Below are 21,108 nucleotides of genomic sequence, written 5' to 3' on the forward strand. Positions count from 1 at the left end.
AAAAATAAATTTCTAAAAATTCAACAATTTCATTTCCGATAAAATGCATAACACAATGCATTTTAATTCCCTGAAATATTCGCATTCTGTAGTATGTGCTCTACTATTATCTTTTTACTAATCCACACTATCTCAATCCTTTTTAATCCTAACCGTTTCCTTTCTCTTTCTTTTCTTTCCTTTTGAAAATTTCATTTATATGTTAAATAGTACTTTCTATTTTTAACCATTTAATTATGTATGAATAAATCTATAAATTATGATTTTTTTCGACTTTCTCTATTACTTAAACTTAAAGTTTAAATAATAGAAAAACTCAAGTAAAAATTCATATTTGTTAGAATTTTATGTGTGTTAAACTAACTAACTAATTAAACGAAAAATGGGAAATCCTTTAAAAACTGCACGAAATGAACATATTTTATTGCTGATTTTAATTTCAATATCGAAGGTATAAGATGAAAACTACAATTATTTTAGTAATTATTACTAATTATACTCCCAGCATTCTTTTCAAGTAATATGACATATATTTCAATTAATATAATAACTGAAACATATTTTAGGGATAATTTGCTCAATAACAGGTTTTCATTCAATATGATAAAATATATTACTTTGTAAATACTTTTGTGGAAATTTCTAAAGTATACCATTTCATCATTCCTTTCTTCTAACTATCACAACTTTCTGTCATCTTTTCTGACATTCTCGAGATCAGTAGACAAATTTATAGTTTACAAAATTAGTATTTTTGTTCAAAGTGCAACTTACTTTCATAACCTAAGATTCACTGAATGCCAGTGATAACAACATTTTTTTGTGTCAACGAGAAAAGAGTAATGGATAATGGTAAAAAAGTAAAGGTGAAGGATAAAGGTGCAAAAAAAGAGAAAAAGCAAAAATATGGAGAAGAATTAATGTTGGGGAAAGATGCGAGGTTAACATATTGAAACTGAAGGCAGCACAACTGGGATTTCATACAAATCAAATATCACTGTTAGCAAGACAGTTTCTTATTAATCAGCAAAATTAAGAGAAAGTTGGGAATAGGAAAAGCTTTGAGGAAAAGCTATCAAGAAATGTATCGCATTTCATCGCATTGCCTGAAAGCAAAGAAAAAGTCAATGCAAAGTGAAGTGCATGACAGATCTGAAATTGCAGTAAGAAAGAAACATGGATGAAAAGTGGTGATAACATTATGTATTGTTGAAAAAATCTCTTATCAGAAGTAGACTTTGACAGTGATATGGAAAAGCCTTGATCAAACGTAATGAATCGCAAAACACTAATTAAATTAATTTGCAAAAGGTTTCAATCAAAAAAAGAATGTGTGATTTCGTGTGAAAATAACTAATCCTATAATGCAAGAGAAATATTTACTTTATTGCTTTGTCTGCTCTGAAATAAATTTAAGTTTGCAGCTGGTGCTATTGATGTTCCACCGGAATTTGATTTATGGATAAGCTTCCGGTTGAAAAGTAGGAAGGTTAATCTGGAATATGAACTTCTGAGCGATATATGAAGACATGCGCTATTCGATCTGTTGAAACAAATTAAGTGATTGGTAAACTGAGGAGGGTAAAAAGGTTCCCAAACACAGTTCTGTTAGAAAGGAACTTACCCATCCATCGAATGCACTAGATTCCATATTATTGTATTTGATATGAACATTATCCACTTATCTGTGAAGAAATATGAAGAAAGGTTGAATGTAACAGCAGATGAGATATAAAGCAAACTAAGTTTGCATGACTGCAAAAGGGTAATGTGCGATTTAATTACACATTTTTAGAATCTAACTTCATGAAACTTGACAGGTAAATCACGCAACTCTCGAAAGAACACATTAGCAGGTATGGGATTTATCAACTGATTTTAACAAAAGTAATTAAAAGCTATTTGAGCTTTTCCTTCCTCTTTTCATAAACAATTTTCTTCAAAAATGCTTGAATTTCTCATGATTACCTGTTTGAAGAACAATATTTCTTTTTCATTGATAACACTAACAGTTGTTGACTCTGTCGTATTTCTTCGCATTGTCTAAAATTCGAGAAATAATCATTGCCGTGTAATTTGCATATCATATTTTGATAAAAGAAATATGCAATTAGTTCCTAAAGTATTTGCTTATCAGAAAAAATTAACTTACTCTGCGATATGCAATTATTTTGAGTAAAGTAATAAAATCAGTGCATGCCATTGCTACTATCAGAGCTACTGATACTATACCATCAATTCTGGCACATATCTGACCATGATAAGAATTGTGATGTAACCAACGATACTTCGAGCCAGAATTAAATAGAAGCGAACAGTCTTCTGCAATTTTCATGAAGGAATGACAAAGGGTTTTTGCATGTTGCAAGTTGCGCATGCTGCAAGTTACGCATGCTCTTGCAAGCAAAAGATATGATCAAATCAATTGCTTACCGTACAAATGATGGGTGCAGTAGACCATTGAGATTGTCCAAAAGATGATCGCAATTTTGAAAGTCCTCGCTTCTGACCATAACTGATTGTACCTTGTCGCATAAACGAAAGCAAAGAATCTATTGATGGCTGTTAAAAAATGCATAAGAATCGACCCAAACCATGCTCCGTTCAAAATAACACCAACTAATCGTACGGAAAACAGTTCTGGTGACGATAATATTGGAGACTTCCTCAAATGGAATTTTCCAAATAAAACAAAAAACCGGAAGAAAATTTCGTAAATAATGAGAAATTAAAAAATTTCTTCATTTTCATAAGTAGAACTTACAGACTTAGAACCATGGTACACCACGTGAAGTGAACAAATATAGCTTGCAAGTTACAGATCAGGAAACTACTGCATAAAACTCCAAACGCATTACGGAAACGTGATCTTGTACGTGTTAAGTATAGGGATATGCCATTGCTAATCAGTCCAAAGATCGATATCTATGATGCATTGTTGTAAATTTGATTTCATTTTACTTTAATATAATAAGATGTTAAGTAGAGTTATGTATTAACAAGAAACTACTGCAATTCTCGGAATTTCGTTTTTTTTCTTTCTTTTTTTAAATTTAAAGTATTTGCATTCTTCTATTCATCTAATCAAAACAACGAATACAGTCATTTGCGGAACTGTCACACTTCGGATGCATCTGTCTGTTTTTATTGTTACTTTAATTGATGCATAACAGATTTTTTAAAACATTTCGTCAATTACATCACTGTGATTTCAACACACACACACACACACACACAAATGATTGTTGACAGCGTTAATATAAATAATATTAAGTACAAAAAAATTCATTCCATAGATACTAACCAATGCGACAGTTGTCGCCGCTATGTAATCTTCAATACGATTGCCTTCAGACATGATGGCGCACTCGAAGAAATCAGTCAAAAATCAACTCTAATTAAGAATTATGTTAAATTGGATGAGACCATTTAATTTCTTGCAGTAGATAATGATCCGACAAGTATTTACTCAATAAGGCAAGAAGGAATAAAATAAATGAAATAGATGAAGTAGGAGGAAATAAAAAATATTCATTGTAGTTTGCCTGTCATGAAAGATTTAATTAAAAATTGATTTTAATCGAATATTTGTGGGAGGAAAAAAGTTTATTACATTTTCTAATATAAATTCATCGTAGAACAGAGTATCATATTTTTATTTATTAAAGAGCCAAAGAAATGATGAATGAAAATACTGCATACAACCATTAATGACGATCATAAATTGATGCTAAGAGAGAGGAAATGAAAGATGAAGGAGGATGCTAATAGTATTTTGAACTTTCAGAATTTCTCTTTTTATTTGATGATTTTTCATAATGTAACGGCTTGGCATTCAATTTTAATCTTTCAATTTATTAAAACGTTTCCATTTGATTAAATTTAGCTTACACACTGCTTTGCTTCATTAGGAATCATTTGCTTATTGTTGTATGTTCCTCTTAACCGTTGCTAATTCATCCGAGTAAATTAATGGTACTAATATACATATAAATGAGAATTTAAAGAGGAATTAAATTTAGAAAATTCGGCAGTTTGACATTTAGCATATTTTCTTTCTTGAATAATAACATTAGAAAGTTTGTAATTAAACCATGAAGCTAATTTGTTGAACTATTTCCACTATGCTGACAAGCAAAATATACTTCTATTTGCTCAACTCCTTTTATTTACTTTTATAATTGCTATTTTAAATATAATTGTTCTTTCACAATATCCTCTTTGAAGATTAAACATCTTCATTTCATTCAAAAAACTGCCCGAAAAAACTTCCCAAAACTGAAGCTTTTTGCAAGTAATACAAGGCATATACAATTGAAATCAATTATTTGTCATAAATTAGGCATTTAGGAAGACAAAAATAATTTTCAAAATTGAAATTACAGATTATTGAGTGCATTTGCTAAATACGTACACTGACTTATTTTTTAATTAAAATTCTAATGGTAGAATATCTTAGCATAAGTCGAAATAAGTGTTAATGTCATTTTCGAATTTGAGTGAAAGTTTTCTATCTCAACAATGTTTGAATCACAGTTGTTTGTCTGAGCTTCAGGTTAATGTAACACAATGGTAACAGTTATCAATTATCAGAAACATTCAATGTTTTTGATTAGATTTCTGCAAAATATCGATATTCACAGAAAATTCAAGATGTAATCAAATGAGTGTTTCGATATGAAAGTATTTTTGAATCAGATGATTGCAGTTTTGTCGAGAAAAATCCATCTTTACCGACGTGATGATAGAATTGCTCGTGCTTCTTATGCTAACATAATAATATTCGGTGGGATAAATAGAAAAGAAAAAGGCATTCAGCGAAATTTATGAATTTTAACAATCAATAAAAAAGCGTAATTGAAAGAAAACAACGAACAACAAATCCCATTATGCTGAGTACATCACTTCGAATCGATCAAAATTTCAACGGTCAAAGGCAATGATATATACACTTACTAACGAAGAACATAGTATTGTAACCAATTACATTTGAAATCTTACTCTCAACTATCTTTGTAAACCGAACCTTTCACTTTGCCTATTTATTTCCATTCAAATTAATCGTATCATTTCTACTTCACAACTCTTTCTTCCTCTTTTTCAACCATCAAACTATAAAAACGAATTTTGCTGATACCAAAATTTGAGTCATAATTGAGAAAATCGGCTGTTTTCATCACATTTTAAAAAAATAATAATAACAAGCCATTCTTTTTTTTAAACTTTCTTTCCAACTTCCACATATTTTATTTGCGTCGAATCATTTCATGAAAATTCATTCAGCTGTCATTTAGAATCTGGAAATCGCTGCTCTATTGAATTAAGGTACATTCCTCAGTTTTTTTTTTTTTTTTCTGTATTTAAACACGAGACATAAATTTTTTTCAATCTCAAAATTTAAAAAATTTTACTGAAAGTTTTTGTCGAATATCATTCTTTCATTAAACTAATTTGCCTAGAGAGAAATTTCCACGCAATGTTGTCAATATGAGAAATTGCCAGTTAACATTTAAACTCATTAACACTTAGTTGACAAAATTTCTTTCCATTAATAACAGAAATGCAAATATCTTTTAGTACATTGAATTTAACTCAGATGGCGATATTTATATCTTCAAATCTCCATACAATTTACATATCCATCCGGGCAAAAATGTTCAGTTTGTATCCTTTTTCAAGCAAGTAATGCACTTCCTGAATTTTAATTATTTCTACACGAATTGATTGATATTCACAACAGCAAAAAGACAATATGAATTGCACCACTATGGAAATTGCTTCAACTTATCGATGTATAAAGCTGATACCTTCGTTCCACAAGAAAAAAGAGATTTCTGACAGTAGAAAATCAATACGATGAGCTAAAAATTGCAAATAATCTTTTAGTCCATTGAATTTAACTCAGATGACAATATTTACATCCTTCAAATGTCTAAATGAATTATGAAGTTAGTCACATTGAATATTCAAAACATTCATAAAAAATCCAACGTAATGATATATATAAGGAAATAAAGATAGTTCAATAGGTCAAACTTTGGAGAAAATAAATCAAATACGATATTTTCCTTTTGAATCAATGATTCATACAACGAACTAATTAACAAATGATATGATTCACATTCACCGGATCCGGTTGAAAAATTAATAAATGATTCTTACAATGTTAGCGTCAGTCAGAATTATTGCGATTGTTCTCGATAGAAATATGAAATTAAGCCTGAACATGATAACTGATCCTGCATAGAACGGATTGCGAATACGTAATCGTAAAGATAATTAATTTGTTATTTTGGCACACTGTGCATTTCAATTCAAAATTAATAATACCTAGTGAAAGCAATTTGTAATCCTCAAATTTAAATGTGACATGTATGGATTCATTATAGCGATTCTGGTTATCAATGCAATCAATTATTTTACTAAATTGCCGTTTGAAGAAAAGAATGTGTCTTATTCTTTGATAATGCTATCAGTGGAGATAACTTTATTTCTTCATACTTCCAAGAATGAAAAAAAACAAAAAAAAAAAAAAAAAAAAAAAAAAAAACAAACGCTTGAAAGGAAATATTTTCAAACTGGCCTTATTACTGATCCAGTCATTTACAATGACTCAGTCATTTCCGAAAAATAAATTTACCCTACGATATGCAATTCTGACTAAGATAGTGAAACTAGTGGAAGTCATTGTCGCTATTATTCTTACTGATATTACAGTGTTAATATTAACACAAAATATTTTATCATAGAAATGAAAGAATTTTGAAAGGAAAAAATATAGTTTAAAATTTTATTAATGTAAATTTAATGTTTACTTGTAAATTAGCTCTCATTTAAAAATGTCACTATTATCTTACATTATTAGGTTGTTCAATGCTTTGTTGTAACAAACTTACTATATAAATGTAGCATACACAAGAAAATTCCAGTTGTCTATGAGATAATTCCAATGGCTCAATTCGATCATAATTGCTTCTATCTTATCGGAATGCACAGCAACTGATCCGATCTACACTTCCTGCACTAAAACGCTTATTATTCCGTGCGGAAAGAAGAGGCTGAGTTTCTAACATAATAAATGCGGAAAATACTACCACTAAAATAAACTGATTTTACAAGCCAAATTTTACGCAAAAGACGATGGCGCGCCATATAGAAATTATAATTACAGTCTTCAAGTTACATAGTGCATAAAGTTCCAGATGAGACGTAGGATAGTTTTGACCTCCTCGTAAGTGCTGCATGGAACGGAAAAACATTGCTGAATAGCTCAAACAGAGATAATTACTGTTCAATTCTTCTTGGACAAATTTGAAAAATTTCGCACTAAAAAAAAAAAAACATTTGTGGCATCCAATTTTCATGTCTATAATTGGATTATTTCTTTGCATTTCTTCCTGAAAAATTAATTCCTTCGTAAAGTTAAACATTTTTATTTCCTACTTCTGTGATATTTTGGCATCTTTTTTAATTCTGCTTTTTGACTTCAGTGTTGTCAGAAACAAACGAGTATAACACTAATGTTATTGTTGTGATTTTTTTTTAGAGTGCAAAAAATTAAGAGGAAAGATTTATCGTTGTAAGACATAAAAGCGCTGTTTGATCTTCTTTGAAAACAACCAATCAATTAGCTCGCAAAAATTGAAACAATCATTTATTTAGTAAAACTTTTTGCTGATACGATAATACTACTAAATTATAACTAAGTAGCAAATTAGCGATTATATCATCGACAATGCAATTTTCAGTTTAATTATGGATCACATTTTGTCAAACCGTTTTTGATACTCATACTGTGTTTGTTATTAGGAAAGTATCCCATTCAAACGAACTCAAAGAGATATATTAATAGCAGAGATTGCAATACATTAAGTAATATATGTTATGCATCCTTTTTTGGAATTTGCTATTTGAGAGAGAGAGAGAGAGAGAAGTTCAAAATAAACTTATTGACATGAACTAATCAATTGACATCATTCAAAAGGCAAAAGTATCATTCCATAAACATGTGAAGCAGTAAAGATCACTGAATTTGTTGGAGTTATAGTGCTTGAATACTTTTATATCAAATTGGCAGTATTATATTATTGGTTGAGTACTGCAATGACACCATGCTCAGCTCCTTATGATAATTTTCATTGCGACGAATGGTCGGTCGCTATATAAATCGCAAAATTACTTCACTTCTAAGCATCCTTTAGTGCCTTTCCGAAACATATTTTAGTATCCGGCATTCCTGTACTGATATAATATGCATCATTCAGCAACAATTCACTTTTATGAAAAATCATTCTAGAAATCAGTCTTATATCCATCATTATTATTACATTATTACTTACTCAAAAAATCATTCCAAATGTATGCAAATTGTTGCTCCTTGCAAGATGTTCATTTTAACATCTTGCAGGATTTAGAGTAAGAGAAAATTATCCAATGTTAAGAAACACAATCAGCCTGTCTCGCAGTATTAAAAGAAAATCAGAAAATCAACAAAATTATCTCTATTATTTATTTAACAAATTCTTACTTATCTTAGAGATCGTCAATATATCTCGCATTTGAATTAGTACTTTTAATAAATCTCTAAGGTTTTGGTGAATATCCACTGAAAACATCTTTTTATTTGATGATTTTTCATAATGTAACGGCTTGGCATTCAATTTTAATCTTTCAATTTATTAAAACGTTTCCATTTGATTAAATTTAGCTTACACACTGCTTTGCTTCATTAGGAATCATTTGCTTATTGTTGTATGTTCCTCTTAACCGTTGCTAATTCATCCGAGTAAATTAATGGTACTAATATACATATAAATGAGAATTTAAAGAGGAATTAAATTTAGAAAATTCGGCAGTTTGACATTTAGCATATTTTCTTTCTTGAATAATAACATTAGAAAGTTTGTAATTAAACCATGAAGCTAATTTGTTGAACTATTTCCACTATGCTGACAAGCAAAATATACTTCTATTTGCTCAACTCCTTTTATTTACTTTTATAATTGCTATTTTAAATATAATTGTTCTTTCACAATATCCTCTTTGAAGATTAAACATCTTCATTTCATTCAAAAAACTGCCCGAAAAAACTTCCCAAAACTGAAGCTTTTTGCAAGTAATACAAGGCATATACAATTGAAATCAATTATTTGTCATAAATTAGGCATTTAGGAAGACAAAAATAATTTTCAAAATTGAAATTACAGATTATTGAGTGCATTTGCTAAATACGTACACTGACTTATTTTTTAATTAAAATTCTAATGGTAGAATATCTTAGCATAAGTCGAAATAAGTGTTAATGTCATTTTCGAATTTGAGTGAAAGTTTTCTATCTCAACAATGTTTGAATCACAGTTGTTTGTCTGAGCTTCAGGTTAATGTAACACAATGGTAACAGTTATCAATTATCAGAAACATTCAATGTTTTTGATTAGATTTCTGCAAAATATCGATATTCACAGAAAATTCAAGATGTAATCAAATGAGTGTTTCGATATGAAAGTATTTTTGAATCAGATGATTGCAGTTTTGTCGAGAAAAATCCATCTTTACCGACGTGATGATAGAATTGCTCGTGCTTCTTATGCTAACATAATAATATTCGGTGGGATAAATAGAAAAGAAAAAGGCATTCAGCGAAATTTATGAATTTTAACAATCAATAAAAAAGCGTAATTGAAAGAAAACAACGAACAACAAATCCCATTATGCTGAGTACATCACTTCGAATCGATCAAAATTTCAACGGTCAAAGGCAATGATATATACACTTACTAACGAAGAACATAGTATTGTAACCAATTACATTTGAAATCTTACTCTCAACTATCTTTGTAAACCGAACCTTTCACTTTGCCTATTTATTTCCATTCAAATTAATCGTATCATTTCTACTTCACAACTCTTTCTTCCTCTTTTTCAACCATCAAACTATAAAAACGAATTTTGCTGATACCAAAATTTGAGTCATAATTGAGAAAATCGGCTGTTTTCATCACATTTTAAAAAAATAATAATAACAAGCCATTCTTTTTTTTTAAACTTTCTTTCCAACTTCCACATATTTTATTTGCGTCGAATCATTTCATGAAAATTCATTCAGCTGTCATTTAGAATCTGGAAATCGCTGCTCTATTGAATTAAGGTACATTCCTCAGTTTTTTTTTTTTTTTTCTGTATTTAAACACGAGACATAAATTTTTTTCAATCTCAAAATTTAAAAAATTTTACTGAAAGTTTTTGTCGAATATCATTCTTTCATTAAACTAATTTGCCTAGAGAGAAATTTCCACGCAATGTTGTCAATATGAGAAATTGCCAGTTAACATTTAAACTCATTAACACTTAGTTGACAAAATTTCTTTCCATTAATAACAGAAATGCAAATATCTTTTAGTACATTGAATTTAACTCAGATGGCGATATTTATATCTTCAAATCTCCATACAATTTACATATCCATCCGGGCAAAAATGTTCAGTTTGTATCCTTTTTCAAGCAAGTAATGCACTTCCTGAATTTTAATTATTTCTACACGAATTGATTGATATTCACAACAGCAAAAAGACAATATGAATTGCACCACTATGGAAATTGCTTCAACTTATCGATGTATAAAGCTGATACCTTCGTTCCACAAGAAAAAAGAGATTTCTGACAGTAGAAAATCAATACGATGAGCTAAAAATTGCAAATAATCTTTTAGTCCATTGAATTTAACTCAGATGACAATATTTACATCCTTCAAATGTCTAAATGAATTATGAAGTTAGTCACATTGAATATTCAAAACATTCATAAAAAATCCAACGTAATGATATATATAAGGAAATAAAGATAGTTCAATAGGTCAAACTTTGGAGAAAATAAATCAAATACGATATTTTCCTTTTGAATCAATGATTCATACAACGAACTAATTAACAAATGATATGATTCACATTCACCGGATCCGGTTGAAAAATTAATAAATGATTCTTACAATGTTAGCGTCAGTCAGAATTATTGCGATTGTTCTCGATAGAAATATGAAATTAAGCCTGAACATGATAACTGATCCTGCATAGAACGGATTGCGAATACGTAATCGTAAAGATAATTATAGAAATCAGTCTTATATCCATCATTATTATTACATTATTACTTACTCAAAAAATCATTCCAAATGTATGCAAATTGTTGCTCCTTGCAAGATGTTCATTTTAACATCTTGCAGGATTTAGAGTAAGAGAAAATTATCCAATGTTAAGAAACACAATCAGCCTGTCTCGCAGTATTAAAAGAAAATCAGAAAATCAACAAAATTATCTCTATTATTTATTTAACAAATTCTTACTTATCTTAGAGATCGTCAATATATCTCGCATTTGAATTAGTACTTTTAATAAATCTCTAAGGTTTTGGTGAATATCCACTGAAAACATTCCAAACTGCTCCCATTCACTAATAAATCTATAAATGATACGAGAAAAGTTGTTGATGAAAATAATTTGCTGCAAATTCTAAAATTGAAATTTTCAGATTAAATGAAACAAAGAGAAACTTTGGAAAAAAGAAAAATCCTAGAAAAGAGTAATAGTGTGTGTATCTTATAGTTCTGTTAAAACTTACTTCAGCTAGGTTTCTCATTCATGGTCTCAATATTTAACAGAACAACACAAATATGTCTTTTCCTTATTCAATTCTTTTGGATTTCTTGCTATTTTCATACTATAGCCAAGTATTCTGTTCGAATTTTCTGGACAGTCTTTTTTATTGACTAGGTTTTTCGTATTATTGCTTAAATTAGTGGCAAAAAAAATTTTTCTTCTTTTGAACATATGAGCTATCTCTATTTAAATGATTTTGGTAATAAATAATGTGGTTAAATAGATTAAATATTGAATTTTAAAAATGAATATTGTATGAAATATTGCATTTGAATCTTTTATATATATATTTTTATTGTTGAACTTCTTGTCACTTGAAAGTGGCAGTAGCGTATTCGAATAAGAATATTTTATTCATTCCTTATTCCGAAAGCAGAACGTGATATACTTTAGATGAAATTGCAAAACACGATGAAAGTGGCAGAAGAATTAAATATAGTGACCTGCGAGATTCGAGATGAAATGTTGCAACGCAGAGGAAATGCAAAAAAAGCAATTCAGGAACGAGAAAAAGTCAATTTCTGATCCCTGTAGAGTTTGATTTTTCAGATGCTCAAAGTTTTTTTGTGATCATATTTTTGTTCTTATTATCTCACATCCATCCTATAATGGATTAATTATGTCTTTCATTGTAACTTTCAAACATCTATGCGAAGAACATCAAAGGTACATTAGAGTTGCAGGCCAAAAAAAATTAAATGTGGATAAACTTAAGAGAGTCAGACCCTAATATTCCGAGAGTTAAAAAGGAGGAGGAAGAAAAGAAGGGACATTTTTAGGAGCTTCCATAAAGGTTGTTCATGTTACTTTTTCTTTTTTTACTAAGTTTCAATTGTGATTTGTTACGCTACTAATTTCAACTCACTTAAATTTCTTTTGATTAAAAAAAGTAAAAGTGCAGAGATAACCTATTTGCTGGTGATAAAAGTCGGTGAATTAAGTGATATGGAAACCTTATCACATATTACGTTGGATAGAAAAATTAAACTTTTATCACTGATGCATCAAGCACAGCTAGTCAACAATTTTTTAATTGTCAATCAAAGAAATATGAATTCGAATGCTAATTTAATTGCTAAAATGTTACTTATATTAATACATTTCACACTGACATTTGAGTATCAAAAATTACCTATTTCATATAAGAATAATCGATTCAACATATAAAGCTATCAAATCTGTTCAATTCATTGTCTTGTAGCAGTTTGCATCCAATTTGTGACTGGCGCTGTTGTCACTGTTGTACCGGAATTTTTTTTGCAGATAAGGTTGTGGTTAAACAACAGGAAAGTCATTCTAGAAACACTAATGTGTCACTAAATTGTCATATGAGGTTGACATATCAGTGCAGAGCTCCTCAGAGTTACTTTCTGACTGCATTTTATCAAAAAGTTTCAAAATAACATCACTAATAATAGGTGCTCTTGGTGGCAAAATAATGAAGGACCACTTACCCATCCAATGATTGCACCAGAATCCATGATATAGTGGTCGACACAAATAGCACCCACTTATTAGTGAACACAAATGGATGGATAATCAATATAAAAGTATACGATATATAAATTACTCCAAGTATGCATGACTGCAATGACAATAATTTAAAAGTATTGCATAACATTGGCATTTGTTTGTTCGTATTGCTTGCAATTCTCGAAGAAAGCACGCTGAATCTATCGCTCAGTTTTGTAACCTTTAATGGTCATTTCTAAGTAGCCTTCAGTGTAGTTCTAATAATAATTTGAAATTCTGCTCATTACCTGTCTAAAGAACAAGATACCTCGTGCTCTGACTGCTTCACTCGTTGATATAGTGGTATTTGCTCGTATTCTCTAAAGCAGTCATCAAATGAAAATAATAACAGTTAGCACATTGCATTACCTTCAAAAAACCTCTTTTTCAGAAAAATGAGAAATGAGGAAAATGCCATCACTGCTGCTATTATCATGCAATGATTATTAATTCAGCAGAGGTAAACTTACTCTCTGATATGCAAGTATTTTAATCAAAGTAGTGAAATCGAAGCATGCCATTGACGTCACTGTTATCACTGTTATTGAAGCATCAGTGTTGGAACATATTTTGCCAGCAAGAGAACGTGAATAAGAAAATCGATAGGAATAATTCTTATTAAATGTAAGTGAACAATCGCCTTCAAAAAATTTTCTCGTTCAAATAACTACCGTAGTTTTTGGTTAAATTGAAATTAACATTTAAGGATGTTAGAAAAACCTGTTGGGAAGTAATGCATATAAATAACGAATAAGAGTCCTGAAACGGAATTGCTGCAGATAATGCTTGGTTTGAATTAATCGGAAAAAGTCCGTTCATTTTTCCAAGTCGATCAGCAAAATAATGCTTATGGTAGTAATAGTATGAGTGATAATATACGAGCTTACTGTATAAATGTGCCATGCTTATGGTAGTGATAGTATATGAGTGATAATATACGAGCTTACTGTATAAATGTGCCATGCTTATGGTAGTGATGGTATATGAGTGATAATATATGAGCTTACTGTATAAATGCGCCATGCTTATGGTAGTAATAGTATGAGTGATAATACATGAGCTTACTGTATAAATGTGCCATGCTTATGGTAGTGATAGTATACGAGTGATAGTATATGAGCTTACTGTATAAATGTGCCATGCTTATGGTAATGATAGTATATGAGTGATAATATATGAGCTTACTGTATGAATGTGCCATGCATATAGTAGTGATGGTATATGAGTGATAATATATGAACTTACTGTATAAATGTGCCATGCTTATAGTAGTGATGGTATATGAGTGATAATATATGAGCTTACTGTATAAATGTGCCATGCTTATGGTAATGATAGTATATGAGTGATAATATATGAGCTTACTGTATGAATGTGCCATGCTTATAGTAGTGATGGTATATGAGTGATAGTATATGAGTGATAATATATGAGCTTACTGTATAAATGTGCCATGCTTATGGTAGTGGTAGTATATGAGTGATAATATACGAGCTTACTGTGTGAATGTGCCATGCTTATAGTAGTGATGGTATATGAGTGATAATATATGAACTTACTGTATAAATGTGCCATGCTTATAGTAGTGATGGTATATGAGTGATAATATATGAGCTTACTGTATAAATGTGCCATGCTTATGGCAGTAATAGTATGAGTGATAATATACGAGCTTACTGTATGAATGTGCCATGCTTATAGTAGTGATGGTATATGAGTGATAATATATGAACTTACTGTATAAATGTGCCATGCTTATGGTAGTGATAGTATATGAGTGATAATATATGAGCTTACTGTATGAATGTGCCATGCTTATAGTAGTGATGGTATATGAGTGATAGTATATGAGTGATAATATATGAGCTTACTGTATAAATGTGCCATGCTTATGGTAGTAATAGTATGAGTGATAATATATGAGCTTACTGTATAAATGTGCCATGCTTATGGTAGTGATAGTATATGAGTGATAATATATGAGCTTACTGTATAAATGTGCCATGCATATGGTAGTGATAGTATATAAGTGATAATATATGAGTGATAATATATGAGCTTACTGTATAAATGTGCCATGCTTATGGTAGTAATAGTATGAGTGATAATATACGAGCTTACTGTATGAATGTGCCATGCTTATAGTAGTGATGGTATATGAGTGGTAATATATGAGCTTACTGTATAAATGTGCCATGCTTATGGTAGTAATAGTATGAGTGATAATATACGAGCTTACTGTATGAATGTGCCATGCTTATAGTAGTGATGGTATATGAGTGGTAATATATGAGCTTACTGTATAAATGTGCCATGCTTATGGTAGTAATAGTATGAGTGATAATATACGAGCTTACTGTATAAATGTGCCATGCTTATGGTAGTGATGGTATATGAGTGATAATATATGAGCTTACTGTATAAATGCGCCATGCTTATGGTAGTAATAGTATGAGTGATAATACATGAGCTTACTGTATAAATGTGCCATGCTTATGGTAGTGATAGTATACGAGTGATAGTATATGAGCTTACTGTATAAATGTGCCATGCTTATGGTAATGATAGTATATGAGTGATAATATATGAGCTTACTGTATGAATGTGCCATGCATATAGTAGTGATGGTATATGAGTGATAATATATGAACTTACTGTATAAATGTGCCATGCTTATAGTAGTGATGGTATATGAGTGATAATATATGAGCTTACTGTATAAATGTGCCATGCTTATGGTAATGATAGTATATGAGTGATAATATATGAGCTTACTGTATGAATGTGCCATGCTTATAGTAGTGATGGTATATGAGTGATAGTATATGAGTGATAATATATGAGCTTACTGTATAAATGTGCCATGCTTATGGTAGTGGTAGTATATGAGTGATAATATACGAGCTTACTGTGTGAATGTGCCATGCTTATAGTAGTGATGGTATATGAGTGATAATATATGAACTTACTGTATAAATGTGCCATGCTTATAGTAGTGATAGTATATGAGTGATAATATATGAGCTTACTGTATGAATGTGCCATGCTTATAGTAGTGATGGTATATGAGTGATAGTATATGAGTGATAATATATGAGCTTACTGTATAAATGTGCCATGCTTATGGTAGTAATAGTATGAGTGATAATATATGAGCTTACTGTATAAATGTGCCATGCTTATGGTAGTGATAGTATATGAGTGATAATATATGAGCTTACTGTATAAATGTGCCATGCATATGGTAGTGATAGTATATAAGTGATAATATATGAGTGATAATATATGAGCTTACTGTATAAATGTGCCATGCTTATGGTAGTAATAGTATGAGTGATAATATACGAGCTTACTGTATAAATGTGCCATGCTTATGGTAGTGATAGTATATGAGTGATAATATATGAGCTTACTGTATAAATGTGCCATGCTTATGGTAGTAATAGTATGAGTGATAATATACGAGCTTACTGTATGAATGTGCCATGCTTATAGTAGTGATGGTATATGAGTGATAATATATGAACTTACTGTATAAATGTGCCATGCTTATGGTAGTGATAGTATATGAGTGATAATACATGAGCTTACTGTATGAATGTGCCATGCTTATAGTAGTGATGGTATATGAGTGATAATATATGAACTTACTGTATAAATGTGCCATGCTTATGGTAGTGATGGTATATGAGGGATAATATATGAACTTACTGTATAAATGTGCCATGCTTATGGTAGTGATAGTATATGAGTGATAATACATGAATGTGCCATGCTTATAGTAGTGATGGTATATGAGTGATAATATATGAACTTACTGTATAAATGTGCCATGCTTATGGTAGTCCCGACCACCCAGGACATAACTCCAACTAATATAGCCTTGGATTTCGACCATAACTGATTGTATTTTGTGGCATAAACGAAAGCACAAAATCGATTGACAGCGACGAAAAAGTGTACAAAAAGCGATGCATAATATGGTCCGTTCACAAAAATGCCCACTGGTCGTGTGAAGAAGAATTCTGGCAATGATAGTTTGTGAGATTTCCTAGAAAAGTTTTGTTAACCAAATAAAAGGAATATTAAGGATAGAAGAAAAGGGAGAATATTCAGTTAGTAAGCGCAACTTACACGGTTAAAACAATGATACACCATGTGGAGAGTGAAAATATAGCTTGCAAGTTGCATATTAGGAAACTTGTGCATAAAATTCCAAATGCGTTACGAAAACGTGAACCCGTAAGTGTAATGTAGAGTGACATTCCATTACTGAGTAATCCAAAAATCGCTACCTAAGATGCATTTGAAATAAAAGTGTGAAATTGATGGAAAATACTGTTCTTGAATAGAATTCAGACTGTAATCCGTGAGCTTCAACTTGCACATTCTTGCTCGTTTCAATGCTCGTTGAAAAAGCTTACATCCTTTTTAGTATCTAATGGAAAGAAAATTGTCTTTGCATCGTCCTTGGTTTTCAGCTCTTATCTCCGTATGATTATCTAAACCAAAACTACCAATTAATTAATTAATTATGTTGATAAAATACCAACCATAGTAATGCAGGCTATTGCAATATCGTCTTCAAGCTCACTGTTTTTACCCATTATGGCACACTTGAAGAAATTGGCGAAAAATACAATTAAGTTAAAAATTTAGTTAAATTTGATCATTTAGCCTTGTTGACCACGCTTAATGGTTCGAGAAGTGTTATTGAACAAAGCTAGGAAAATGAAGCTAGGAAGTAGATGAAAAGAGGTAAGGCAAAGGTACATTATCACCACTACTTATTTTCATTAGTGAGAATTCAAATTGAATTTAAGTGGGAATTTTTTGCCCTTACATAAGAAATACATCGGTGTTGTAAACAAGGGATATTTCATGGAAATATGTTTATAGATCTCTTAGAACAATGTATAAAGCAAAATCAGTTATTTCAATGCATACAATCTTTCAAAACATCAAATAATATTTGATTAGTCTTGAAAAGCCCAAAGCTTGAAAAGCCACCGACAAATGTACCGCACCTAGCTAATCGCTAAAACAACCAAATTAATTTGCAAAAGATTATAACCGAAAAAAAAAATGTGCAATTTCATGTGGAAATAACCAATCCGTCACTTAAAAAATGCATGAGAACTATTCACTTCGTCGATTTACTTGAAAATTTGTAGCTGGTGCTATTGATGTTCCATCGAAATTTGTTTTGCAAATAAGCTTCCGGTTGAAAACCAGAAAAATCAATCTGAAAAATGAACATTTTCTTTTGAGCGATCGATACTGAATGTATGAAGACATGCTGTCGAGAACAAGCTCGAAATTCCACTAGAAATAATCTTTGTACCGAACAATCGAATTTAGCAAAGGGTCAAATTTAAATCAATGTATTTATATTTAAGCAAATCATGTTAATCATTTATTGTAAGTTTTATTGTAATTCAAATTCTTTAATGACTCATAGATGGTAATGTGTTAACAAATTCCCGTGCTAATCTGTCATATTATCTAATGCACATCTTTCCAATCCTTTGTTTGTTATCTAATTCCGTTTACAAAAACTATCTTTCCCATAGCCTTCCTCCTAGCTTCCATTGTATCAATCGCTTTATCTCTCCACCCTCAAATCATGCTATATAAGGGCAATTACCACTCAACCGAAGGATTGTTCCAGAAGTCTCCCCGTTGCTTAGCTCATCCTCCTCACTAAATTGTCAAACTGCTGATTGCTTGTTTGGTTTAATTACCCAAGATAAAGCACTCGACTCAATTGTGCAAGTAAAACAACCCAATTCAATCCATTCACAACACCAATCCAATCCAACATTCACAACACATGCCACCTGAACTGTTGCATCAAATCAAATAATTAGTAAGTTTATAAAACCAAGGGTTTTGGGAAATAATTTTAACAGAAAAAAACTTACCCATCTAGTGAATGCACCAAAAGTAGTGCGATCGTGCTTGATATGAATAGCATCCATTTATCGGTCAATAAATATGAAGGAATATTGTATGTTACAGCACATGAGATGTAAAGCAAGCCAAGTTTGCATGACTCAAGAGTGATATTAATATAAATGATATGAAGTAAGGAATTTAAAATTCAAGCTTTAAACGGAATTTAAACTTGATCGACTAACTCTTGCAGCAATCAAGCTTTTCCTCACTTCTTTCATAAACATTTTTTTTCAATTTCTCATTATTACCTGTTTGAAGAACAATACTTCTTTTTCATTAATAACACTAACAGTTGTTGACTCTGTCGTATTTCTTCGCATTGTCTAAAGTTCAAGAAATAATCGTTGTCTGTAATCTGCATATCAGATTTATCAGTTCCTTAAGACATTTCTTTATCAGAAATTAACTTACTCTGTGATATGCAATTATTTTGAGTAAGGTAATAAAATCAGTGCATGCCATTGCTACTATCAGAGCTACTGATACTATAGCATCAATTCTGGCACATATCTGACCATGGTAAGAAGTGTGATGTAACCAACGATACTTCGAGCCATAATTAAATAGAAGCGAACAATTTTCTGCAATTTTCATGAAGGAATGACAAAGGATTTTTGCATGTTGCAAGTTGCGCATGCTGCAAGTTACGCATGTCTTGCAAGCAAAAGATATGATCAAATCAATTGCTTACCGTACAAATGATGGGTGCAGTAGACCATTGAGATTGTCCAAAAGATGATCGCAATTTTGAAAGTCCTCGTTTCTGACCATAACTGATTGTACCTTGTCGCATAAACGAAAGCAAAGAATCTATTGATGGCTGTTAAAAAATGCATAAGAATCGACCCAAACCATGCTCCGTTCAAAATAACACCAACTAATCGTACGGAAAACAGTTCTGGTGACGATAATATTGGAGACTTCCTCAAATGGAATTTTCCAAATAAAACAAAAAACCGGAAGAAAATTTCGTAAATAATGAGAAATTAAAAAATTTCATTTTCATAAGTAGAACTTACAGACTTAGAACAATGGTACACCACGTGAGAAGAACAATTATAGCTTGCAAATTACAGATTAGAAAGCTACTGCATAAAATTCCAAATGCATTACGGAAACGTGATCTTGTACGTGTTAAATAAAAGGACAAGCCATTGCTAATCAGTCCGAAGACCGATATCTATAATGCATTCTGTTAAAGTAATAAAACCGACCAACTTTATGAATTTGAAATAAGAAGGTTACAATTTTTATGGCATTAGTAACATGATAAACTTCAAATTCCGTGTTTACGTTTATGATCCTAGGATTTTTACAGAATCAAATATCAGTGCCTCAATAAGGGACTGACTGATGGTTCTATTTTTATTTATACCAAATTTAATAATCAATTATATATTTGGTGAAATACTAACCGCAGCGATGCAGCCCATTGCAATATTGTCTTCAAACTCACTATTCTCAGACATTATGGTGCACTTGAAGGAATCTGCCAAAATACTATTACTTTTAACGATTAAGCATAATTCGATAAGCAAGTTAAGCCTATTCCATTATGGGCAATGATTCGACGAGTGCTATCGAATAAGACATTGATGGAAAGGATAAATCAAAGATATATTATTACTACTTATTTTCATTAATGAAAGCATGTTCTCAAATATTAAATTTGAAATTGAATTTAAGGGTAACTAGGAAATTTCTACCCTTAAATAAGAAATACACGGGACGTTGTAAACAAGAAATGTTTTCCTGAAGATATGTTCATACTTCTATCAACGCAATTAGGTTAATAACATCGATGATGGTGAAATTTGAATTTTCGTTATTCCGGTATTTTACTATGCTTCCTATTAATATATAAAATAAACAGTACATAAAATATTGTGATTGTTTCAGCATTACTATGACATTTCTTGACAAGAAGAGATAGGATATCTCACTCTGTGTCGTGCAGACTTAATAAACGTCAATATTCGGAATATCC

At 30.7% G+C, this 21,108-nt stretch overlaps 2 protein-coding genes across 2 annotated transcripts; both read right to left on the reverse strand.

Annotated features, from left to right (window-relative positions):
• Positions 1-1,094: 1,094 nt before the first annotated feature.
• On the reverse strand, positions 1,095-3,358 carry Bm11067 (Uncharacterized protein; the record flags this gene model as incomplete). Its single annotated transcript, XM_043082409.1, has 8 exons — positions 1,095-1,106; positions 1,384-1,495; positions 1,625-1,755; positions 1,969-2,043; positions 2,153-2,322; positions 2,434-2,666; positions 2,765-2,925; positions 3,305-3,358. The coding sequence occupies 8 exons, from the start codon at positions 3,356-3,358 to the stop codon at positions 1,095-1,097; spliced, it is 948 nt and encodes a 315-aa protein (XP_042938343.1).
• Positions 3,359-19,351: 15,993 nt separating this feature from the next.
• On the reverse strand, positions 19,352-20,590 carry Bm11065 (Uncharacterized protein; the record flags this gene model as incomplete). The annotated part of the gene is made up of 5 exons (XM_043082410.1): positions 19,352-19,444; positions 19,533-19,702; positions 19,813-20,045; positions 20,141-20,301; positions 20,537-20,590. The coding sequence occupies 5 exons, from the start codon at positions 20,588-20,590 to the stop codon at positions 19,352-19,354; spliced, it is 711 nt and encodes a 236-aa protein (XP_042938344.1).
• Positions 20,591-21,108: the final 518 nt, after the last annotated feature.

This window comes from Brugia malayi (assembly GCF_000002995.4).
Source record: "Brugia malayi strain FR3 genome assembly, contig: Bm_v4_Chr4_scaffold_001, whole genome shotgun sequence".
NCBI classification, from domain to species: Eukaryota; Metazoa; Nematoda; class Chromadorea; order Rhabditida; family Onchocercidae; genus Brugia; species Brugia malayi.